The following is a 25,974-nucleotide window of genomic DNA, read 5'->3' as shown; positions in this document are numbered from 1 at the left end:
GGAAAAAAATGTCTCCCCTCCCCCTGCTGACCTAATAACCTGAAAAAGACGGGATAGTTTTCAGAAAGAGGCATCAAACAACCCTGTGTCAACATGCCTGCTCATGACTGTACCATGAACGGCTATGGCCCAGCCAGAGCTTTACAAAGGGCTCCATGTGAGAAACCGTGCAGCTTGAGAAGACCTACCTACAAAAGGAGACTAACAAATAGGGAAAGAACTCCTGTTTCTAAGCACTGATTAAAAATAACCCAGAGGCCCTTCTTTTATGTGTTTGCTAAGAAACATTTGCAAAGGAACATGCTTCCTTTTCTCCTAAATAACATCAAGGATGAAATCATTGCCATGGATTTCACTCCTGAGGGGGAATCATTTTTCATCAGGAGAAGGCAGATGCAGTGGCTCATTGTGCTTCCCAACAGGCTGTCACCCATCATCAGACTCATGGACGCAAGAGCCAGGAAGGCAAAAGCGGTTTAGACATATCGGCAGCTACCTGGTTATTGCTGGCTTCAGGCTAATGATGCGATGGAGCGCATAGCCTTAGGTTTTCACACTACTGTTTACCATGGAGCATGGGTAAAGGAACGTGGAGCTGACCTGACTAGTAGAACTCGTATTTATTTTTTTTAAGAAAATTGTTTAAAATGCATTTGGGGAAAAAAAAAAATCCCAGCTTTACTATTTGCTAGCTCTGTGATCTTGAGCAAGCCACTTCTCTGTGCCTCAGTTTTTTCAACTGTAAAACTGGGTTTGATCACAGCTCAGGTGCATTGAGGATATACCGTATGCAGCTGCCATTACACAGGCCTTAAATGTGTGAACTTATCTATCCATGTGACAACCATTTGAGGTGGATGCTGTAATTTTTCCCAGGGAGAGAGACTGAGGTCAGAGAGGGACAGGGACTTGCCCAAGGCCACATGGCTTGCAACTGGGAAGCTGGGACTTGAAGCCCAGAAATCTGGCACTCAGATCCATCCTGTTAACTTCCAGGATGTGGGTCCTGTCTTGGGAGTTAGATGATGGACACGCAGTAGGTGTGTTTTAGTTTCCTTGAGGATCTTGCTTCTGATTCCTCCTCTGTAAAATGAAAGGGTGAGATGATTCTCTCACAGACTATAGCTACTTTGTTCATCTTTCCTTAGAGCATGCTTTCTTTTTCTAGGTGATTATGTAATTTGTGCTCCTGCCTTCATTTTCTGTAGATTAACGCATCTCTGACAACACTGGCATCAAAGGAATGAGGAATGACCCCTAAAACCTGGGAGTATGTGCTGTGTTAGTGAGAGATGCATTCTGTATGCCAGGATGTGTATTTATCTGATTTCTGAAAAGGATTACAAAACCACATTCAAGGTATGCTCATGTAGAGCTTGAAGGAGTCTCACTGACATGGCCATGTTCTACAACGAATCTTTTTTGTTGTGGTTTTAGGAAATAAATTAAATGCAAAACTAATAGTGTAACCACGAGCTCCTGAGGACTGGCTAGTGTGAAGAGGAGAGGCAAGTGCTTTATTCTCTCTGATCCCCTGCAGATCCACAGGACCATGGATGGCAGCAGTGGGTTCTCTCATCTTTGCGTTGGTGTCAGCCGACTGACACAGTGGCAGGAGGTTTTGGGGTGAGGGGAGAATGAAGTGCTCATTTCAGGATCCTCCCTGCCTCGAAGCAGCTCTGCTATTGTACTCCCGGCCCCAGCTCTTGTCCTGGGGCTGTCTCGTGTGGCCACAGCTTTCTCTTCCCAGTTTCCATGACTACTTCCTCCCCTTGCTCCACTAGGTCTGAAGGTGGAAACATCTGCTTACAACAGTCACTTGTTGGTTCCCTTGAACTCTTGTAAATAGTTCTTTTATCAAATTGTGCTGATGGAACTTGCCATATGCTTACCCATAAAAACATTGAAACAAGCAGAGTTTCTAAATTCTTGCTACTACAGATAACCTTTGTCTTCTTTCTGTAATTCATATGCATTCTTTTTATTTATTTTTTGACTGTTCTTCATTGTGAACTGAAGGACTATAGAACTGAGAGGCAGGGAAAATCTTTGCCTAAATTTACCTTTTCCTTCTGTTCTCTTAGCGAGCACTCAATAACAAGCCCTTCTAAATCAGAACACAGAGAAAATTAGATTTGCTTTGAAACCTATTCAACATTTCTATCCCTGCCCCCTCCCCCCAACAGAGATGTATGGGCTTTATTCAGGTATCATTATCTGAGAACCCAGATCCATTGATTTGCACATTTCAAATCACACTCAAGTTTTGTAGATAATTTGGAGAGATAAATTTTGCATGGGGTTCACTTCTTCCTCTGGTTGTTAAAAAGTTTCCCTCAGCCCACCCCATTTACACCAGTTAACACAAGACTCAAAGCTCGAATCTATGGGAACAACCCTCTGCTTTACCTCCAACTTTGGAATTGTATGCAACTCCGACCCCACACTTGTGATTATTTGCTTGCATTGCAATTTCTCCTGCACATCTGGTCCCATGTCTGAGGATGAGAAAATAGAATTTGTAAAATGTAAATGAGGGCAAACATTGGTTTTGCATACAAATCGACGGTCCATGGATATATTAACTAACTTCTTGTCAGCCTCGTTGCCAGTTTTTATCCCATCAGTGTTAGGTGACATGTAGATAAGTGAAGGGAACAAGTACCAGAGCCCAAGTATATGAGTTTAAATTCTAGCTTCTGCCACTAACTAGTGATATGACCTTGGATAAGTGACTGGTCCTCCAAAAGCTGTGGCATCCCATGAAACACTAAGTATGCAGAACACTTAGAACAGTGGCTGGGATGCAGAAAGAACCAGGAAGTGTTAGCTATTAATACTTGCTATGAGCATCTCTGACACTTTCAGAAACCACCTGAAAGAAATGGTTTTGATCCCATGCTTTTTGGTGTTGAAGTGACCCCTTCCCTTCCCCCTCACTTGTGGCTTCCTTGGATTAGGTTAATCTGGACCAGTCTTAGGGGGATATGTCCCCTCTCAAGCTCTCCTCTCCTCCTCTAACCATATACCAGACTAAAACATCCGAAGGTTTCCTGGTCCCAAGAGGATTTCGAAATTTTTAACAAGGCACTCCAAGGCTATTTGGGATGCCAGGGTGCTCCTGCAACTCTAATTGGGACCAGAAGCCTGAACAAGACTAGTCTTGCAACCAGACAATGAGGGTAATTTACGACTTCAGAGCATTTGGGGGGAAAAGAAAATCCATCTCTTAAACAGACCAAAGTCTACTGTTAAAGTGTCATTTCTGAAATTCTAGAGAGAGTGATTATCTTTTCCTGTCACCTTCCTGACCTCAGGAAGGTAAATAAGTTGAGGGCACTTTAATGTGAACTTGGTTGCTTCATGACTTTATTCCATTGTGAAAACTCCCAGGAGCAGCATGAAGGCTGTGGACGCCTTTGGAGGAGCCGCTGACCACATATGCTGACACAGAGGGAAAAAGAGCAAGGGTTAGGTCTGAGCAAATGTAAGTCAGCTCCTTCTGATTACTGCTCTACTGGACATCTATTAATTTAGGCCAGATGAAATATAAAAATTCTTAATTGACTGGTCTTTTAAAATAAACCTATTTCACTTTTCTTTTTTTACCTAAAATACCAAAGATGATTTCCTTGTCTCTTTCCACTGAATGATGGCCTCCTTTATGTTAATACTGGATAGGAGTCCTAAGTCAGAACAATGCAATTCACAGTCTTCCCTGATGTAGTAGGCACTGACTTCTTTTTGGTCTTCTAGCATTTTCCCATTTGGAGAAGTAACCCTTGGCCACTCCTTGTGAGTCTCTATCATGAGACTTGTCCTCCCAGACAGCTTTCAAAATCTGATGCTTTAAGTTCCATGTGAGCCTTATGGATCTTGCTATGAGGCGTTCTCTGTTGAGAATGAAGCTAAGTGGAGGTGAGCAGCGCTAGGAGATGGAGATGGAGTAATTGCTGTCCGAAGGCATATTATTTGAGTTTCTGGATCTTACCATGCCTGCAGCTGATCATCTCTTGGGTAAAAAATATTTTTAAAATCTCCATTTTACTTAATTTTCAAGTTAGGATTCTCTCACTTGCAACTGAAGCTGTTCCGACCAATACATCCATTCTCTGCAAAATTCGTGCATATTGAACATGAAGAAGGCATCTTATGCTTCTTTGGGGGCTTAGCCCTCTCTGCCTTTGTAGAAGGGAAAATTCAGTTGCCATCCTCTGAGAAATATGCTACCAGAAGTCACCACCACCTGAATTTCTGTTCATACAAAATGGAAGACTGGGCCCAAGATAGCAAAGTCTCCAGGTGGATAGATAGAGCTTACGGAATCAACCTGTGAGCAGACATCTCCAGCACTATACCTCTGTCCTAAAAATGATGCACCGTGACACTACCTATTATTTATCTCTCTTTACATACTAAGGACTATTTTCTTTAAAAAACGTAGGATCATGTACAAATAGGAATTGATATCTTTTCCTCCTCTTATCCTCACTTCTCACCTCTGTACCTTGAGAAAAAGAAGACTTTATCAAAGTGCTTCAATGTCATTCTTTTTAGACCTATGGCTTTCTTCCCTTAAATCAGCCTCTGGGGTAAAAGCACCCTCTGTTATCTTAGAATAATGGCTGTAACTGGCATTTAAACAAATTGATTTTTAAAAAATTATTTCAGAAAATAATTTAAAGACTACCATGGCACTTGTTAAAATATCCTTGCCATACATGTTATATAGCTAGAAAAATAGTCTGAAATTTTTGTTGAAATATTGATTACAAATTCATGCTAGATTACTAGTAAGAGTTACCTGCACTTTGAAGATTTTGTTATTTAGTGATGCCTCTCTTGATTTGCAGAGGAGAATTCAAATGCAGCTTTTATTAACTTCATTTACATAGTAATAAAGAACAGCAGCAACACAGATAATTTGGAGAGATAAAGCCCTTGGAACTGGGAGATAATAGGTCTCTAACTGCTACGAAGGCCAAGACAAAATGGGGCAATTCATTTTCTAAACCTAGGGGATTTATTTCTGACACTATGCTGGAAGGGTAACTAACTCTTATTTTTTATTATGCCTTTTGATAAATGATGGGGATGTTAGTTTTTTGGTTGATAATCAAAAGGACCCTGAGAGATAGTTGCTTTTTGTGTAATTTTCAAACAGCAAATTCTGAATTGGCTCAGAAAATTGACTTGTCTCTGCTTCTGCTCTTATCAGATGATATTATTCTTGTCATGCTTTTTTTCTCACTGAAAGGAGTTCTACCTTAGTTGCTAAATGAGAAGCCTTAATCATCATTATCATAGTACATGCTTAACTTGTTCTATGTACCAGACACTATCCAAGTCAATTATGTATATAAACCTATTTAATCCCCACAAATCCCCAATGAAATAGGTACCATCATTATCTCTTTGGTTGTTGTTCGGTCGCTCAGTGGTGTCTGACTCTTTGCGACCCCATGGGCTGCAGCACCCCAGGCTCCCCTGTCCTTCACCATCTCCCAGAGTTTGCTCAAACGCAAGTCCGTTGAGTCGATGATGCCATCCAACCATCTCGTCCTCTGTCATCCCCTTCTCCTCCTGCCTTTAGTCTTTCCCAGCATCAGGGTCTTTTCTAATGTGTCAGCTCTTCGCATCCGGTGGCCCAAAGTATTGGAGCTTCAGCATCAGTCCTTCCGGTGAATATTAAGGATTGATTTCCTTTAGGAGTGAGTGGTTTGATCTCCTTGCAGTCCAAGGGACTCTCAAGAGTCTTCTCCAACATGACAGTTCAAAAGCATCAGTTCTTTGGTGTGGCCTTCTCTATGGTCCAACTCTCACATCCATACAGGACCACTGGAAAAACCATGGTTTTGACTATACAGACCTTTGTCAGCAAAGTAGTGTCCCTGCCTTTTAATATGCTGCATAGGTTGGTCATAACTTTTCTTCCAAGGAGTGAGTGTCTTTTACTATCATGGCTGAAGTCACCACCTGCAGTGATTGTGGAGCCCAAGAAAATAAAAATCTGTCACAGTAGATGATAAAACTAGTCACAAAGAAGTTAAATAATTTGCTCACGGTCACTCAGCTATTAAGTGAAAGGTCTTAGATTTGATCTAAATCTAACTGCAAAGTCTGTGCTCCCAAGTGTTTGGCTATGCTACCCAAATCCTATACTATGTGCATGGTCCATGGTCTGCTATGCTCTGGAAGCTCACAGTTTTTAGGCACAAATTAAATAAAATTGTATAGGCTGCTACCTTGGGGCCTTTGAAACTCTGTGAATTGGCTATCATCAGTACCATGAGTGGCAAGTCCCTCTTGTTTGGCAGGGGGAAAGGAGGATACCTGAGTTCCCCTTTTCACAAGTACAAAACTCCAAGAATATCATTTCACCAGGTATTCGCCTATCATGCGTCTGCCGCACAAATCATCACCCACATTGGATCCTAGACCAGAGCCAAGGCACACTGCCTAGGAAGGAGGCTGGGCTGACACTTCCAGCTAACAGTCTCCTCAGCTGAACCCATGTGGGTGGGAGCAAATTTCCCTCTTAGTCTTGACCAAGGGAAAGGAATGAGAGTTGTCACTTCTAGCTCATTCTAGAAAGAGTGCCCTCCCTTTTCTTCTTAGCACTTATTGCCCATTTCCTTAGGTAGTTTATCTTAGGAGTGTAGGTAAACAGGGACTTTGTCACCTTTTTGGGGGACAAAATAAAAACAAAAATAGAGACAGAGTGAGGTGAGTGACTTCCTCAAAGCCAGCCTCCTTTCTGGTACTGGGCAAAGCTCTCACTACCGGCCAGGCTAACATTGCAAGGTCCTGCTGTAAAAGGATGGATGTTCCCCCTGGTCCCACACTGCCCTCACTCAGAAATATGGCTGAATATTTGTCTGGGGGAGTCCTGCTCTAAGTTTCTGAGACATCCCACTTTCCTCCAAAGGGGCCCCCCTCATGGTTCCTATTGTGTTGTTACTGGAATATTCTACCTCTAGGGCTGCTTGTGGTTGACCCCTTTAAAAGATAGAAATAAGTGGTACTGAAGGAAAGTAAATGGTACCTCCTCAAGCCTCCCCTTCCCCGCCGAGGGAAGAAATATACACCCAGAAGTTGAAGCCAAGTCCTTGAGCTCCAGACTCCCTTCCTGGGGTTTGTTGGCCTTCTGGAGGAGGACAATCCAATGTAACTGCTTTAGGTCAACATTACCGCACCAGCCACATGGGAATTCTGAGATAATAAGGGAGAAACTGGGAGGGAAGGTGAAAGCGAGAACGAGAGAGAACTGATGGACCCAAGTTGGATACTAATCCAAGAGGGAGGAAGAAAGGAACGGGAAGTACATTATATGACAGCCACAGGAGCTTTTCCCTGATTGATCTTTCCATCCCCTCTTGTAGCAGTGCTCATTTTGCCTTGACTTTCTTCTCTTTTGGTGTAAGTTTCTTTTGGGTGAAGCAAATGAAGAGGAAAGAGTGAAATATCTCCTTCAAGTCTGAGAGAGGCTGTGTGCCTAGAAGGTAAAGTTCCTTCGGAGCTAACAAAAAGGTTAAAATGTCTCTTGCCTTTGGGTCTTCATTTGCTTCGTTGCTTTGCCAAGTCTGGCTCTTAGCCTCTCTCATCACCCTGTGGATACTATGGGGAGTTAGCTTAGGAGTCAGAAGATGTCCTTTGCCTCTTCCTTTTAGAGTTAAAATACCCAGAAGAAAACTGGAACAGGCTAATTAGCCCAATGCCCTGGAGACTGTGTTGGATTTGAGGGCCAAACCTTATGGTATATTTCTCTTGTCTGGTGTCTTGCCATGTTCTTCTGAGGGAAGTAGTGAGCATGGTTGTGGCTACCGTAGGAAGTCGTAGGGATTTGTTATTTTGGCCATCTGTATTTCTCTTCATGGATAGCAACAAGCATGTTGCTAATAGTGAACGATTCATAGAGGAACTAGGTGCAATGGTGATGGAGTGAAGATTTTTATTCTTTAATGCTTTGGACTGCAAGCAAATCAAACCAATCAATCCTAAAGGAAAACAGCCCTGAGTATTCATTGGAAGAACTGTTGCTGAAGCTGAGGCTTTAATAAATACTTTGCCACCTATTGGACAGCTGACTTGTTGGAAAAGACCCTGATGCTGATAAAGACTGAAGGCAAAAGGAGAAAGGGGCAGCAGAGGATGAGATGGTTAGATAGCATCATCAGCTCAATGGATGTGAGTCTTAGCAAGCTCTGGGAGTCAGTGAAAGACAGGGGAGCCTGGTGTGCTGCAGTCCATGGGATCTCAAAGAGTCAAACACAATTTAGTGACTGAACAACAGCAACAAATGTCCCAAAGATTTCTTCTAAAGTCATAGCTATTCAGTAACATTTGGAGGGGTACATTTCATAGTATAAGAAGAAAGTTTAATTGAAATATAGTCCCGTAAGCCAAAAGGAATATAAAAATAGAAGCTTCTGTTTCCTGTTTTAAAAGCAACAAAATGTTGTTGTATGGATGGTGTACATGAGCATTTTCTGAGAGCAAAAATGTGGATCATATTTATAGTGTAATTTTCTCAAATAAGATGAAAGCATTTTAAAGCACTTACCCCCACCCCCAAATCCACATTTACTTACTTGTTCTCATTTGTGGGATCATATCGGGGAAATGGATCATGGTCATTATCGTTAAAATCATAGCTGGCCTCTGGATCCTAAAGAGAAAGCAAAAATAACACTGTAGCATAAAAAAAAAAAAAAAAAAGGCAGTGCTTCCCAAATCTTCTTCAGTTCAGTTCAGTTCAGTCGCTCAGTCGTGTCTGACTCTTTGTGACCCCAGGAAATGCAGCACGCCAGGCCTCCCTGTCCATCACCAACTCCTGGAGTCCACCCAAACCCATGTCCATTGAGTCGGTGATGCCATCCAACCATCTCATCCTCTGTCGTCCCCTTCTCCTCCTGCCTTCAATCTTTCCCAGCATCAGGGTCTTTTCCAATGAGTCAGCTCTTTGCATCAGGTGGCCAACATATTGGAGTTTCAGCTTCAACATCAGTCCTTCTACCCCTGTCCTATTCCCATCCTGGCTGCTGGCTTGAGAGCCTGCAGTTTAGAGTTTCTGGCCCCGTTGCTGATCATTCATCAGAGCCGGAAACCAGGCAGAGATGACATGCACAGAGAAGTGAGCCAACAGTTCTCAGTGAAGGTTTCCAAACCTACAGAATCTCATAGGCTGTTAGAACAGGAGGGGTCAGAGTTTACTTAGTTCAACCTTGTCATTTTCCAAATGAGAAAATTGAGGTCCAGAGAAGTGGAATGGTTTGACAGGGCTGTAGAGCTAGTTAGTAACACTTTGACACTCATCTTTCCTAAGGATACAGGTGCAAAGAGCTGGCAGCGGGGTGGGGCTCAGGTCTACAGTGAGTTCCTTCAGCCACCCCAGTTACACTAAATAGACTTCAAACAGACTGCTCTTCTCTGTATTTCTCTGCTGCCGATGCTTAGTCACTCAGTCGTGTCCGACTCTTTGTGACCCCATGGACTGTAGCCTGCCAGGCTCCTCTCTCCATGGGATTCTCCAGGCAAGGATACTGGAGTGGATTGCCATTCCCTCCTCCAATAAAGAAGGCTGAGTGCCAAAGAATTGATGCTCTTGAATTGTGGTGCTGGAGAAGACTCCTAAGAGTCCCTTGGACTGCAAGGAGATCCAACCACCTTTTAATAATTGTGTCACCACTCCTGCTGTTCTTTATGTTTCTCTGTCTTAATAATTGCTAATCTTTTTCATCTCTTCTTTTCCACCCCATTTTCTTTGCTCTTTAGCTTTGGAACGTTGGTTGAGTAGAAAGGCTGGGATAAAGACAGGGGGTAGTATTCAAGATAAAACACGGATCTTTAAATCAAGACCTGAAACATTTTAAATTTATTAGTTTGCCTGTGCTGGGTCTTATGTGTGGCTCATTGGATCTTTGATCTCTGTTGCGGCATGTAAGATCTTTTAACTGTGGCCTGTGGAATATTCAGTTGTAGCATGCGAGCTCTTAGTTGTGGCATGTGGGATCTATTAATAGTTCCTTGGCTAGGGATCGAACCCAGGACCCCTGCTTTGGGTGCATGGAGTCTTATCCACTGGACCATCAGGGGAGTCCCCTAAAGACCTAAAATATTATGGAGAACTTCATAAACAAGTAAGTAATTTACCTACTTCCCATTTTTGGTAAACTTTTCTCAGTTTGTCACTTTTGCACTATGAAGTACATGCTTTGATTTGCATGGATGGAGTCACATTCATATAACTTCACAATGTGAGAGCTATTGACCCACAGGGAATGTGAGGAGGATGACTATGAAAATGATCTCAGATGTGAGGCTTGATCTGATTGCTTTCATGTCCCCCAGTACTGAGTGGCATAGAATTTGAATGGCTTTTTAATAATCTAGCTGGTGTAAGTGCCTCCTCCAACCCCAACACACATAACTTTTGTACAGTCCTCAGCTTCAATGAATTCTTTCAATGTCTAGTGATACAAAAAAAAAAGAAAGAAAGAAATTTATGTGCACTGGCAGAGGGGTGAGGGAAGTAGCCAAAGCTTGGCTCATCAACCCCAGGGCTCACTCAGAGCACCTCCTGCTTGAGGGAAGTGAAGCCCTAACTGTATGTCTGTATAGACAGCACCCTAAGCTGCAGGAATAGGAGGGCTTAGACTCACATAGTTGGCATAGATGTCTGTGTGATTCCACTCCAAGCCATCATCCAGTACAGTGATAACAACACCTTTGCCTGTGATGCCTTTTTGCCAAACAGGTATCACATGGAGATCCAGCTTGGGCAGGGTTGCAGTCATCCTTGTATCTTGCTGGTAAAAAAGAACAAAGAAGCGTTGGTAAAATCATAATTTGCTTGCTGCACAATGAGAACTGAAGCTCCAGTCTTGAGACCCATCTTTCTTTTTCCTGGGGTCATTCTATTCTTTAGAAGCAGGCAATTAGGTGAAATAAAAGACAAAGTTGAGGGGAGGACCAAGTGAATCATTGTAGTTCTGCTCTTTTTCCAGTTGTTCCAATGGAAAATCACTCGAAAAGATGAATCACCCTGTGCCCCTTGTCTTTGAGCTGTGTGGCTTTGAAGAAGTTTATCCCTAAGTTGCTTTCATTTATAATTCCATGCTCAAGCTTTTCATCTACCGAAGCTTTATTTGCTGTCCCAAGTTTCCATCTCCCCCAAATCCTAAACCTCTACTGCCACACTGAATGTACTTTATTTTGTCTGGTTCAGTTACTCGTGGATATTTTTTTTAATAACTTTTCTAAAAGAAAAATCAGAACTTGGATACCCACAAGGCTGTGGTATTACCAGGACTTGGAATTGAACTGCCTGTTTCCAAGTATGAGTGATTTAGAGAGTCAGTATCTGTGAGAGGTGATTTAGGATTTTTTTTTTTTTTCAGGTAACTTTTCTGAGAGTTACAGTATGTAGGGCTGCAGGGAAGAGAAATTGGACAGCAAAGGAATACAGATATGAGCACATCCCCAAGCATTCAAGAGAGATGCGTTAGAAGAGAGCCGGGTTTTTAGCTGAATGGATCAACAGGAATCTTAAAAATGACAACAATCAAAAGTATCAGTGAATGCACTGCCCCCTGGCTGATGCCCATCAGAAAGAGGAGGAGCAAAAGCAGAATTTTCTAGGCCAACATGAAGCTGAGTCCCAGGAGGCTGGAACTGCACACAGATTGTTGGCCAAAGCCAGAGAAGGACTCTATGTCAGTGAGAGGAACAATCAGAGTCTGGCTGTTAAGAGTATGGCCTCTGGAGATATGAACTATGGCCCCACCACAAGAATCATGTGATTCTTGCCAATATCTCTGTTTCTTCATCTGTTAAAAGGGAATACTTATTATATGAACAACACAATGTTGCGTGAGAACTAAATGAGTTAATTCATGTCAAACAGTTAGGATGGTATTAATATTTGGCACATGGTAGATGCACAAGTGTTAATGAGTATCTTCTGCAGTGAGCAAGTATCACTTAGCTTAGAGGAGTTTCAAGAATTGATCTTTCCCATTCGTTCTGCAACAAGGATATCTAGGCCTCAGCTTATGGTTATGAAATTTTATCTTTTACAATATTCTCAACAATAAGCACGTCTATTCACCTGTGTTACTACAGTAGAGGCTTAATGTGAAAACAGAAGGGGGAGCACTCTGTAGGCAGGCAGGAGCATGTATAGTTTCTCCACTCACAGCCCACATTCCAGTAAGGATTTGGTAATTGTTTTAAAGGCAGACTAAGTGTGTGTTAGTTGTTCAGTCATGTCCAACTCTCTGCGACCCCATGGACTGCAGCTTGCCAGGCCCCTCTGTCCATGGGATTCTCCAGGCAAGAATACTGGAGTGGGTTGCCATTTCCTTCTCCAGGGGATCTTCCCGACCCAGGGATCATTGCAGGCAGATTCTTTACTGTCTGAGCCATCAGGGAAGCCCCTTAAAGGTAGAACTGGTTTGCAAGTCTAGACATTCACAGATGGATGCCTTTTGTCTTTCCTCATGTTCCTTCCTTTAGCCTAGTTCAGAGATTCTCACCTGGGAGCATGTAAGACTTGTCATTCAGAGCTGTATATACTGAATCACGTTCACTGTCCTCTTTGGGTGATTTAAAGAGTTCTCAGAAGTAACTTTGAGCAGGTCTGATTTTTGCCATGAATATTGTTTTTGCAACCCTACCTTGCAAGACTCAATTCTTCTGTACTTATTCCAGATAAACGTAAGGAGACTTCCTCTTGTAGAAGCTAAAGATCTGTGTTTTCAGACGTTCTCACACAGCCAAACAGAAGATCCAGATCATGGAAGGTCTCATTCACCCTGATCTCCGGGTAACACAGCCCCATGCTGAATTATCTGTTACTTAAAAGTATCTATTCAGAGACAACAAGTAACCCAGGGCCTACACAGTCCTCATGCAGGTACTTACCAAGTACCACTGCTGATTCCACATTGGATCGTTGAAGAGATCCAGAGCTGAGTCTCTTAGAACGGAGCGTTTACTCCTCTCTTTTTCATACTGTTGTTCTGCCCATATCACCTACCAGGAGTTTTATGGCAAGAAAATCAACAGTTAAACAGCCACCTCTGGTGTAATCATCTTCCCTCTAACTAGCTCTAGGATTCTCTCCATCAGTGTTTTCACTTGACTGCAGATCACCCTGGCAGCTCAGTGAGAATAAGGGGTTACCCACTGGGGAGATGACCATTTCCTCTATTACAGTAAAGTGTGCCTTTACGAGGAGGAGAAGTAGTCAGTGAAGTGATGGTTCCCTCAAATTATTGACACTGTGATTCCAGTGGAAGTAGAAGTTCAGCCTGCTTTCATCAGCAAATGGACCATAATACCCATTTTTATATCGAGGTTCCAAGGTTCCGTAGCTGAAAATTTGTCCACTTGCACGGAATGAGTCAACAGGCTAAGAGATCTCAGAGACTGCTGTTATGTTGCTCATACACCTTAATTTCTCTTTCTTTATTCACAAAAATAGAAATTGCAGATGTGATAAAAGATGGAAAAGGTGCTGCGTCTTTGCAGATTCAAAATTCTGGCTCCCCTGTGCTTCAACCTTCTGCTTAAGAATATTTAATATGAGAAACAGATCTGGGATGATGGATGAGCCCTACTGACCATGCACACTTATCATTAATTTCGTTTCATGTATTATGCAAGGAGATCTGACAATACAAAAATTACCTTTCCAACATTTATAGCGTAATCCTATTATACTTGAGGCCCCAAGAGGTGAGGGGCTGCCTTGTGGTTATATTCATTATGAGATACTGCCGTGCTCTGATTCTGCTGAGCAACATGACTGTTTCCTACCCAAAACATATCCTCTCTTTCGTACACATGATGATAGTCCAGTGTGTGATAGGATATTGCTAATGTGAGGACACTAATGAGTCAGATCCAAAAATAAAAACTGAAAAATAACTTGCAACTAAAGGATAAAACCATCCAGCAAGACCATCCTGAATTTCCAATTAGAAAACATACTGCAAACCTATTATAAACATTGGGAGGGACTTGAGTGTTGAAAATTAGTCACTATAATTTATTTTTAAAGTGCCTGTATTTTCAAGCTTAATTGTTTTGGCTTAAAATACCTCAATGCTTTGAATATACTGCCTGCCATCTGAATTGGTCTTTGGAAGCTGGCTGCTAGGGAACAAGTACTAATCTTTGAGGGAGAGAGTCACTTACAGATTTCATTAGCAGACTTACAGATAGCGTATTGGTGCACTTCAGAGTGCTAATTTGGAAGAATATTATCCCTATCAAAAAAAGAGCAATAAAATGAAAATCAAGAGCATTTTTTTAAAAAGTGGAATCAAAGAAGAGGCACTCTGATCAGGTAAACAATCAATTGGTGGAAACAGAGTTATGATTAATGTCATTAACTCTGAATCCCATATTAGTCTCTGTAAGAGCAGACCAAATGGAAGAAAGCAAATTGGTAGCATCCTTCTATTGTATATATAGTAAGTATCATGTACTTAATGGTAAATAATCCTTTTGGGATTTAATGCCCTTTGAAAAGGGCATTAAAAAGCATCTAGTCCAACCTTCCACTTCAAGCTTCAATGGGTTCTAGAATTTTTCCTGAAATTAAATTATTCTGGGGATAACTTTCATAGGATTATATAGACTCTTTTCTAATGAAGTTATGCTGGAGAGTAAATTCTTAGCTCTTCTTCACTATGTTTTGAGATTTCTCCCCCAAGTCAATTACTAAGGAATTACAAATCAATTATCTAAAGAATAGAACTGGGCCATCTGTTCATTTTAGTGAGATACTTTGAATAACAACAGTTAGATCTGCTTTACTCTATCCAGTTTTCTCCTGTGAAGATGAGAAGGGAGGTCAGTGTGACTTCCTTGTACATTAATGTCAGGGATGCATTTAGCAGACAAGGAACTATTTCTCTTGTTTTTTTGCTCAAAGACTAAGCCTAGCTAGAGTACTGGAAGTTGTCCTACTTTCAGAGCCCATATACAATTAGCCATCTGCCTTGGAACAGTGAAAGGAAGATTTTATTGGACAAGAAACTTTTAAAATGATGTTAAGGGCCTCTGCTTAGGTCTGTCACTTCTAGCCATTTACTTGAAAAAAAGCCAGCAATGGATGTTTATGAGCTGTGGGTTGCTGTCCATGGTCCTGATGGAACGTCTTGGTCTGGGTTTGGTTGCTGCTTTCATGTTGGAACATTGGTAACCCAGGCCCAGTCATTTCCTACTCTCATAATTTGTCTTCTTTTTCTTCTTCTTTTAAAAATTCTATCATATGCATAACAAAGTAGCAAATTATTTTACAGCGATTGTGATGCCCACGAACTTTCAACAATTTTAGCTCTGTTCTGTCATTTTTACTTTTCTTTATGGGAAGTTGAAAGTGTATGTTTTATCTCTCACAAAACTTTCATAATTCTTGGGAATGTCCTAGACAACAGAAATCATGTATGCAGATATCAGGCTCCCCAGGATAAATTTTCATCAGTATGGCATATTCTTGAGAAAAGGCAACACTGTGTATATAACAATACTTCAAATTTTTATTTCATATCAGCATTTCTATTGATGTTTATGACCTCAAAAACAGACTTCAAAAAGACCCTGAGGGATGGGATGGGAGGGAGGTGGGAGGGGGGTTCTGGATGGGGAATACATGTACACCCGTGGCTGATTCATGTCAATGTAAGGCAAAAACCACTACAATATGGTAATTAGCCTCCCATTAAAATAAATAAATTAATTTAAAAAAATCAAAAGGTACATTAGATATACATGAAATTGGCCCCACACTTTACCTATATTCATTCTAGACTTTTCCTGCTGGTACCTAATCATTGACTATGTATACAAACCAGAATAAAAGGAGATCAAATACTCTGGGTCAGATAATACAATACTTATGGAAACATTTGCCTCCTGAAGACATGGATTTAAAACTCTCTCAGAAACACTAGTTCCCTATATAACCAAACCAGATAGAAACAGCAGAATGTATTTTCAGATTACACTGAAATGTTATTAAGAGCAGAGTTTCTGTATTATATTTGTTTGGCATCATTACACTGGATATCAAAATGCTTGGTACATAGATAGGCATATAACAAAAGGCTGTTGATTGATTGTATTGTCAAACAGTTCATTAGTGCTGCCACTTGATTCTCAGTATTCATTTTCATGCTCTTAGACTGAATTTGTGAACTGGTATTATATAGTTCATGTGTGTGTGTGTGTATGCACACATATAATGTAGTCAACCAATTAGATTCAGTTATTGTTATGTGCATTTATAACCCTATGGAAATGATAAGAAACACAACAGATAAATAATTGTGAAAACAAGAAAAAAGAATAATATTTTCTTTTGTTCTTGTTAGCAAGCACAAAGAAAAAGCAGATAAGTCAGGTTACTGGTTTAAAAAGACAAATGCACAACACTTACACGATCATCATCGGATAATCTCTTAGTGATGTGAAAGGCACTCCTTCGAGACCTCCGAGGATGGTTCCTGTGTTTGAATAAGTAGTGATTTTCAAGTGATCCAATCTATAAAAGAAAAAATTAAAATAAAAATCCTCTTTCCAAAATAAGTGTGTATGGGTCAGATTGAAACCCAGCTAACTTGCAAACAGGCAATTTTTATTAAGTGCATTTCTTGTACTTGAAGGTTACCTTTTTCTTGATGAGGAAGGCACTGTTAGAAGCCTTCCTTTGCTTCTTAGTCTGTTCAGTGAGATGAGCTTCCCAATATTATCCCTTGGGGTCACAGCATTCTTAAAGGCTGATGATGCTTCTGTCTTTTATATTTCAGAGGAACTGCATTTTCTTTTCTAGGTGACGTTATTGTGTAGCTAGACATCTCTAAAAAATACATTCACCCTATAAAATGTATCGTGTCAGAATGATAATGTGCAGAAAGCAGGCAAACTCCCTGGTCCTATGCTTGTGTAGTGCCACACTCAGCTAGAACAATTTGTTGTTATAAAACATAGTGATTGAATCCATAGTGATGATTGTTATAAGCTACTAGGAATGACTAGTTGACTTTCCAGTAGTTCAAAGCTTTGAGGAAGAAGCCAGCATGCTACATTTAGGACAGGTATTCTACCTTAGAGTGTGCAAATTTCTCTAGATGACTATCAATACATTTGGTATCGATACAAATGGTCCCTTCAGAGCTAAGTTCATTATTCTTTTAAGATAATTTCCCCTTTATTCCAAATAGTACTTAATTTGAACCTGCTAAATTCTGTAGATGCCTTGTATTTTTTTTTTTAATTCAGACCAGCAATTGACAATGGGTTATTTCAGAAGAATTGCTTTCTTTAAAGTGATGTTTCTCATCACCTAGAGGGTTTTTTTTCATAGAGATGCTTAGGTTCTGCTCCAAGCCTGAACCTCTGGGAGTGAATCTGCTCTAAGCTTTACGTGGAGTTGGGGAGAGAGAATAGCAGCCTTGAGAAAAGATCACCAGCGCTTAGCTCTGTTTCTGCTATCAGTGGTTTTGCCTCTTGTCACCCTCTCCCTATCCTAGCTTTATCTTGAGCCCTTAAGAAGCTCAAGATGGTGATGCATCTAAGTATAAACAAAGAAAGAAAAGAAACAGAACCAGGAAAGCACCATCGGTCTCTTATAAGGAATTATTATTTTAAAAACATTTATTAGTAATGTCATTTAACTGGAAATATGTATATGCAAGTCATATGCAACTCTAGGTAGGTTTTCCCCACTCTGCTAAACTTTCTTGTGACTATGCCTTCCTTGAAGATCCTATCAACAGTACTGATTTACTGTTATTTATTTGTTTATTGGGACTTGTGATTTTATTTTATTTTATTTTATTTATTTTTTTGGCGGGGGGGCGGGGGGGACTTGTGATTTTAAAAAGCAGTTCCCACAATGAATAGTCTGGGTTTGGGTGAATGTCTGAGGCTAATAGGTGAGAAAAGGAAGACGGAGTTATTTTTTGCTCTCTCCTCCAGTCTCCTTCCACACAGTTACCAATGCTATTTAGCTTCAGTCCAAAGGATTAAGTTCCCAGATTTTTTTTTTTCCCTTCACAGGACTCACAAGATGTCCATGGTGCCCACAGTACCCACCAGTACAATTCTACCCACTACTCACTCTCTTTTTAGACTCCAAGAATTCCTTGCAATTTCCTGACTTCTAAGTAAGCCACTTTCTTTCTATCTCCCTGTTTCCCCACAAGCCATTTCCTATGCCTTGGGTGCCTTCCCCAGTCTCATTGTGTTCCCACCTTTGACTCTTCTTACTAAACCCTGTGCAAATGTTTCCTCCTTGGATTGTCTTCTTTTCCCCCTTCCCAATTCCCTTCCATCTTCAATCTTTCAATCAACAAGTATTGAGACTGCAGCAACAGTTTCTGTTGCTATACCAATTACTTGCAATTGCAATCATTTATTTTAAAACCAGTCTCTAGACTCTTGGTTCCTTGAAGGTTTCTTTTCCTCCTATTATTTCTTAGCCCCCGACACGGAGCCTAGCACAGAACAAGGACTTGGCAAAAGCAAAACTATTGGTCTGCTACTGGTACACAGAGAAGAGAAGTCAATATGGGCATTGACTTTCGTGCTGGGCATTTCAGGCAGTTTGGCTCATAAAGTTGGAGCATGAAGCCTCTGGCAAGGAAAGGCACATTCTCCAGAGGATTTCAATCTATGGAATCGCAACGCCCACACGGATTACTCATCCCTGACTTCAACCGCATCTCTACCACCACCTCTAGAAAAAACGCGCCAAAATGTTTTACAACTCCCTCCTCCCCCATTTCGACGAACAAGTTACAAGGCAAGAAATAAGGGCTTGATTCTGAGCCAAGGGAAAGGAAAGCTTCCATGAGAATTCACAGCCCCCTACATAATGGCTCGACGCCCGTACCCCCCAGCTATCTATTAACCCAGTCCTCACTTGAACGGGCAACAGTTTCTCCCCGCCATCCCCACCCCCAGCCCCCACACAAATGGAAACCCCTGGGAAGCTAAAACACATCTGGCTGAGGACCAAGAAAGAAATCCTTTCCCCACCGTCACTTCGGCAGCCTGACCCTTCAGGGGAACTGACCGAGCAAAGTTGTGAAGCTCGGACTTTGCAAGTTTCCAGTGAGAGTCCGGAGCTCGCAGTAGAGGGCTGGAGAGTTGGTCCCCTGCCTCTCACCCACCTCATCTACCACTCCGCAGCCCCCGAGCCCCGGGTTGTGAATCGAGGCCACTGGCCCTCTCCAGAGAGAGCCGAGCCGTGAGCGTATCTGAGAATGCTGCAGCGAACATCTCCAAGCCTACTTGGCCCCTTGCAGCAGGACTTGGATCTGATGCTGCCATATTGAAAAGAAGGAAACAGCCGGCTCCTGACGCAGACCTGCTGAGACCCAGGGGGACACCGCGCACTGCCTCTCACCTGCCCTGGCGCCGGTTGGGACGAGCCTGCATGCATCTCAAGTTGCGTGAACGACAGTGGAGGGATTTTTGTTCCAAACCGCGCGGGAAACGGATTTCAATTCCAGAACGGACAACAGCCAAGACTAAGCTGTACCCAGCTGCAGCGGCTGGGTTCTGCCTGGCTGCGCCCAGCCCAAACAATAAATAATGCAAGGCTTCTCCAAGCGCGCCAGGGGCGAGAGCCGGAAAAGCTCCTGCTCTTTGCCACTGGGCTCCGGAGAGTGCAACGTGGGACTCCCACTTGGGAGATGGCGCTCCAGTCCCTCCAGTCCCCTCGGGCCCCAGAAAGTTTCTTGAAAGTGCAAACTCTTACCTGACCCAAAAGGTCATAGCCTAGCTCCTGGGCTATCGCCGAGGCTGCCTCAGGTCCCCCGGGGATCTCCGCCGCCCATTCATTCACAAACTGCCTCTTCGCTTTGACACTATTCATTGCACACCAAGCGCAAAAGAGAGCGAACGCAGTGCACTGCAGACTCCAGGCTCTCCGCTCCATCGCTCTCACGCCGGCTCGCACCCAGGTGGGGAGGGAGGGGAGCGGGGAGCACGCCAGGGAAGCCAGAAACGCGCACCCCTTCCACTGCGGGGCTCGGGGCCACTTTCGCTCCGGCTTGCTCTGCGATGAGATAAGAGACGCGCAGGAGACGCTGGGCGGTGGCGAGCGCTCAGTGCAGCGTTTCGGTCTCCCTGCCGAGTGGAGCCCCAGCCCTTCCGAGGAGGAATGGAAATGAGTGTTTACACGTCAAATCTACGAAAGCCATCTCTTGACGTCAGATCTACCTGGACTGAGATCTGGATGGTATTCCCGGCGGGGTGGAGAAGCTGCTAAAATAAGCAGCGAGGGATTAAGAAAAGGAAGAAACACTTGCTGGTATTGGTTAAGTCGACTCCCTTTCTAACTGCAAATTTTGCAGCCGCGAGAAACACCTTCACTTCTCTTTGAGAAGTGCCCCCCATTTGAATATAACTACCAAGAATCAAAGACCTGGAGCGCAGCACACTTTCCTTCCCTTTTGTCCATTTTCTTGATCTTTGCTTGATTATCTCCTGTGTGGGGGAAGGGAGAGAGGAGGATTTTTATAACGACACCTGCTATGAAGAACAGGGCCTTTCTGTCTTTCAAATGGGACAGAGGCTGGAGAGACAGAGCCCAGAAGGGAAGCTTCTGACCTAATTTGCCTAGGAGAATGAGCACCTCTGGGATGACAATGTTAAAGCAACATTTTAAAGAACATATTTTTAGCCATTCAAACCACCTTAGTTAACAAGTTTACATCCTTTTCTCCTCTGTTTCTTAGCCTGAGTAAAACAATATCTAAAATTCTGTCTCAGATATTGCAGCGCCCAGTACCACCCACTTTACAGTCTTTATCAGAAAAAAACGATTAATCACATTATTTTAAATTTTTATTTATTTTTATCATACAATTAAGAAACAGTTTCCTTTATTTATTAACAAGGAAGTGTATCCAAGTTGAATTGTGTTGGTTCAGAGAGAGGAAGAGGAGGTTTCATTAATTCTGAAATTTCCATTCTTCCTTCAGGAGACCATTTCACTTTGGTATTGAACTGAAACTGTGCCATTACTTTCCCGTAAGAGGCACGGTTTCTTTTGGTGTTAGAGTGTTTTCTTATGGAAATAGAATAAGATGTCTAAATGGTCCTCTATCCCAGAAAAGGGAAATGGGTACATTGTACTGTGGCTGGACCTTTTCTGATTCCGAGACTTTGAGCCTGGTGGTAAACGCTAGGGTCTCTCTGAATTCAGCACCAAGGAGTGGACAGCGCCACAAGCACGGGTTGCCAGCGCGAGCTCCGCTTCTGAGTTCCAAGAATCGCCGTGCCCCCAAGAATCAAACTATTTCCTTTTGACTGGTGCCATCCCCCTCTTTAAAAAGGAAAAAAAACAAAAAACAAAAAAAACAGGAACTTGACTACAAAGGAGAAGTATGCTTAGGTCATGATCGTGACTAATTGCATTGGAATTCTCGGGAACACAATGCACTCAGTCCCAAAACAAAATTGCAGGGGATTCAAAGTCTTGCCCGATAAAGGTTTTTCTTCTTGTTTTTCTTTTTAAAGCTCCCAACCGCTGGGGGGCGCAGCCTATTCTAGAGAAAAGAGAAAAGGGATGAGTGGGAGAAAGCATATGCGCTTGTGGAGAAAGGAAGCAAGAGATTACCTCTTGAATGGAGGCTTGGTGGAAGATAAGGCTACGACTGATTTTTCTTCTGCCTCCATGTTTGCAGAAATGTGGAGGAGATCAATAATTTCTTTAAACATAAAGCTTCTTAATGAGAACAAATGCAATGTTAGTAAACCATGTGATGCAGTTAAGTCTATTACAATAATGTAACTCTCACATGAGGTGCTGTAGAATGGACAGAATGATAGTTTTTCTGTTGGCACTGTAAATTTACATGTGTGAGTATTGATGGCTAGGTGAGCTGTCTTTTCGTATCTCAGCTGAGTTGTGGACTCAAGCTCTCTAGGGTATTTCATTCTTACAGCAGACAGATGCTAACTGTGTGCTAGCAAAACAAGAGAAACTTGTTGCAAATGTTTAATAATGGTAGGAATGGTTAGAGCAGGAACGTGTTTGCCCTTATTGTTCTTCAAGTAAATCAGTTCGCAGTTCAAGTAAATCATTGAGGCCAGTGTCTCATTAATGAATCATTTATCTTAAATGGAGCACCCTAAACACCTGGAATAAATATTTGGTTGATATACTTAAAAGGGCAAACTAAATTCTCACAGTAGAAAGATAATATCCCCATCCAAAAATATATATATCAGTAATTTATTTCGAAATTCTCTCAGTTTTATCTGTTGGACCTTAATTGCCACAGTTTCTGGGATGCAGGAGGGATGAATGTTTGCCAAGGCTAGAGGTGCAAATATACATGTAGGAGTCATCTTAAATTTGTCATATCAAGAGCTAACCCTGTCCTGCTATGTAGATCATAGTAATAACCTCCAGGCCCATCACTGTCAGATTTTGTATCATGAATTAGAAATCCCAATTATCACCCTTAAGTTGGTTTTAATAGCATTTGATTCATCTGATTAATTTATGTAGGAAACAGGATAATTCAGAAACTGCAAAGTACTGTTTCTATTATGAATTATCAAGTAAGTCTCATGCCTTTCATGACTTCTCCCAACTGCCCAGTGATACAGTTAATCATTTATTAGGTTTTCTTGGAGGGTAGTGAGGTATTATGAACAGGAGGTAAAGGATGTTCAGAGATCTGTAGATCACCATATCTCTTTAGTATTGGAAAATAAAAACTTCAAACCTTTTCTTACAGTGAAATAAAGTAGGTATACTAAAGTGTATAAAACCATGTACCCAATGATTTATCACAAAGTGAACACCATATAACCATTCAGGTCAAGAAAAAGAGTATTGCCAGCCCTTCAGAGTAATTTTTCAGTTTCTTTTTTCAAGAGGCATAGGGGAAGGAGTGAGGAAATAAATTAGGTCTAACATTTTCCAGTTGTATGTAGACTTCATGTTTTCTTTGGGTAATAGTAGCTATATACTAAGACAAGTATATGATTAATTAGTCTGTAATTATACTAGAGATATTTGGTAACAGAACATATTATAGAGGGAAATCTACCTATAGCAGTATTTTTTTTACCAAATAGAAAATTATAATATTTGCATGACACACAGGGTAAGCTGGAAGACATTTGGGAATATCTGTACAGCACTTACTAAAGCTATTTTTTGCATTTTAAAAAGTGTGATACAGTTTTGACAAGAAAATAAAATATAATATTTGGAACAATATATTAAAATTGAATATAGATAACATTAAGAACTGTAAATATACTTCCACCAATGTAACTGTTTAATCTCAGATTTTATGCTTGAAAGTCTAGATCATTTCTAATCAAAACATTACAGTGTCGATCTTTTTGAATTGTTTATGGCCACTGTCAATGAAAAAAAAATTTTGTAGAAGAGAATAAAAATTTTGAAACAACTTTTACAATCATTAAAAATTTGCAACATTTGATCTTAAATATAGCAAGTCTTCCTTTTAGATCCTTGCTAAATTTACCTTTGGAATTTCATAAGAAGTTGCCGTAAATTTAGAATTAACCTAAATTGTATAAAGTATTACAAAATCATTTTTCTAAATTGAAAAATACATGTGCCTTTTAGAAATGTTACCATGAGCCTATTTTGCCACAAATGGATAAAGGTATTTAATGCATGGGAAGACTTGACATTGGTGCCATTCCCTAAAGATATACCTGCCAAAAGCTTCTTATTGTCTAACCTCCTGTGGCCAAATTTTGGTGGGGCTGCTATGCTAATTAAGCACTTAGGACATGAACTTCTCCAACAGATCCATAATTCCTTCTCCTAAGATAAAAACAGACATGCTTGCAGCAAGTTGCTGAAGGTGATAGCAAGATAGACACCCAGCTTGGCTGAGCTCACTCCCTTGAGGCCAAACCAAAGAGTGCTAGGTGTCACTCACTAATCATGATTGACTAATTGCCGATCTGGTTGTGTCTTCTCCCCAGGAGCCCTCCCAAAGGGTGAAAAGACCAGATATCTTGAGGCACATCTATAATCCTACAGGCTAGGAATTTCTAATCTACAGGAATGAAGGTAAGAGGATAATGAAGCAAAGTCTGTACACCGAAAGGCTCCAGAGTGGATGAGTAAAGGACTTAGTGAGTGAACTGGACAAACAGAATATTGAATTTAATACAAAGTTGAATTATTAAAATTGAAGAAATGAGTGCTATTAATTCCCATTATTGAACATGACTTGTCACTCCTAGTGAAAGTAGATAATTAAATGTAGTCATATACAAATATTCATTGACATTTCTTTTTTTACTTTAGAATGGGTTCCTTAAAAATTTAAATTTACTGAGAAAGTTTTGAAATATGGCTTCTTCCGTTTCCAGGCAATGCTCCTGCTTCCTCTGTGCTCTCAAACACCACCATTTTCATATGGAAAATACAGAATATAATTGCTTTAGCTGTTCCTGAAGTGTATTTTTTTTTTAGTGAAAATTATAGACTGTCAGTATCAAAAAGTAACCTTAACAGTTATCTGGTTCCTTGCTTCTCAGAGTGTGGTTCACATACTACATGATAGGCATCACTTTGGAGCTTTTTAGAAATTTATTTGGTCTATCAGCCCCCACCCCGACACTACTGAATCAGAACTGGTTTTTCTAATGAGTCCATGTTGATTCATATACAATTAAAGTTTGAGAAGCATTGATCTAGTTAACACGTCTTAAATATATGAAACTCCTAAGGAATATTCCTTTTCACCATTGAGAACGACATTAACTATGGGCTTGTCATATATGACCTTTTTTGTGTTGGGATAAGTTTCCTCTGTTCTCACTTTCTGGAGAGATTTTTATCATGAATGGGTGTTGAATTTTGTCAAAAGCTTTTTGTGCATCTGTTGAGATGATCATATGGTTTTCATTCTTCAGTTTGTTAATGTGGTGTTTCACACTGATTGATTCGTGGATATTAAAGAATTCTTGCATCCCTGAGATAAATGCCACTCGATTGTGGTATATGATCCTTTTAGTGTATTGTTGGATTCAGTTTTGTTGAGTATTTTTGCATCTATGTTCATCAGTGATATTGGCCTATAATTTTCTTCTTTGTGTGTTATCTTTGGTTTTGGTATCAAGCTAATGGTGGCCTCACAGAATGAGCTTGAGTATTCCTTCCTCTGTGATTTTTGGAAGAGTTTCAGAAGGATAGGTGTTAAATTTTCTCTAAATGTTTAATAGAATTCACCTGTGAAGCTATCTTTTCCTAGACTTTTGTTTGTTGGAAGTTTTTAAATCACTGTGTCAATTTCAGTACTTGGGCTTGGTCTGTTCATATTTTCTATTTCTTCCTGGTTCAGTCCTGGAAGGTTTTATCTTTTTAAAGAATTTGTCTATTTCTTCCAGGTTGTCCATCTTTTGGTATGTAGTTATTTGTAGTAGTCTCATGATTCTTTTAATTTCTGTAGTGTCAGCTGTGACTTCAAATTTTACTGATTTAAGTGGATAAAAAATACATGGTGCAAATAAACGATGAAATATTACTTACCTATAGAAAACAAAATAACACCATCAGTCTAGAGATCACCCTAACAAGGGAAGTAACTCAGACAGAGAAAGGTATGCATGTGATATTACTCATGTATGGAATCTAATACACAAATAAAGATAAAAATGGACTTATTTACAGAACGGAAGCATACTTACAGATAGCGAGAAAAAACTTACGGTTACCAAAGTGGAAATGGAGGGGGTAAGTCAGGAGCTTTGGATGAATGCACACACACGACTATGTGTAAGTCACAGAACCAGCAAGGACCTGCAGTGTAGTACAGGGAACTCTACTCAATACTCTGTGATAACCTATGTGAGAAAAGAATCTCAGGAAATAAATGTGTATGTATAACTGAGTCACGTTGCTGTATATCTGAAACTAACACAACATTGTAAATCAACTATATG

At 41.0% G+C, this 25,974-nt stretch overlaps 1 protein-coding gene and 2 long non-coding RNA genes across 21 annotated transcripts in view; 2 read left to right on the top strand and 1 right to left on the bottom strand.

The window, feature by feature from the left end:
- The window catches only part of PCSK1 (proprotein convertase subtilisin/kexin type 1), a 39,756-nt gene extending 19,596 nt beyond the window's left edge, over nt 1-20,160 (bottom strand). The window contains exons 1-6 of one of the 3 annotated variants that reach the window (XM_043464606.1): nt 19,778-20,160; nt 16,451-16,555; nt 12,925-13,035; nt 10,662-10,808; nt 8,592-8,668; nt 2,410-2,498 (exon numbers count right to left, since the gene is read on the bottom strand). In XM_043464606.1, the coding sequence (XP_043320541.1) occupies nt 2,410-2,498; nt 8,592-8,668; nt 10,662-10,808; nt 12,925-13,035; nt 16,451-16,555; nt 19,778-19,957 (709 nt within the window). In that variant the 5' untranslated portion in view covers nt 19,958-20,160. Of the gene's footprint in view, nt 1-2,409; nt 2,499-8,591; nt 8,669-10,661; nt 10,809-12,924; nt 13,036-16,450; nt 16,556-19,423; nt 19,558-19,777 lie in introns of those variants that run through there. The other 2 variants (XM_043464608.1, XM_043464607.1) reach the window with 2 other exon arrangements.
- The window catches only part of LOC122439514, a 517,062-nt gene that overhangs the window by 342,935 nt on the left and 148,153 nt on the right, over nt 1-25,974 (top strand). For 13 of the 17 annotated variants that reach the window (XR_006268889.1, XR_006268888.1, XR_006268903.1 and 10 more), the window contains one exon: nt 24,007-24,094. This is a non-coding gene — a long non-coding RNA (uncharacterized LOC122439514). Of the gene's footprint in view, nt 1-12,711; nt 12,827-24,006; nt 24,095-25,974 lie in introns of all 17 variants that reach the window. The other 4 variants (XR_006268894.1, XR_006268885.1, XR_006268893.1 and 1 more) reach the window with 1 other exon arrangement.
- On the top strand, nt 741-11,498 carry LOC122439517. Its single transcript, XR_006268905.1, has 3 exons — nt 741-1,359; nt 3,394-3,487; nt 11,400-11,498. It is a non-coding gene; the product is annotated as an uncharacterized LOC122439517 (long non-coding RNA).

Source organism: Cervus canadensis, chromosome 4 (genome assembly GCF_019320065.1).
Source record: "Cervus canadensis isolate Bull #8, Minnesota chromosome 4, ASM1932006v1, whole genome shotgun sequence".
In the NCBI taxonomy this organism is placed as follows: domain Eukaryota; kingdom Metazoa; phylum Chordata; class Mammalia; order Artiodactyla; family Cervidae; genus Cervus; species Cervus canadensis.
The sequence above is the reverse complement of the archived record's forward strand: the minus strand, read 5'-3'. Positions and strand labels throughout refer to the sequence as shown.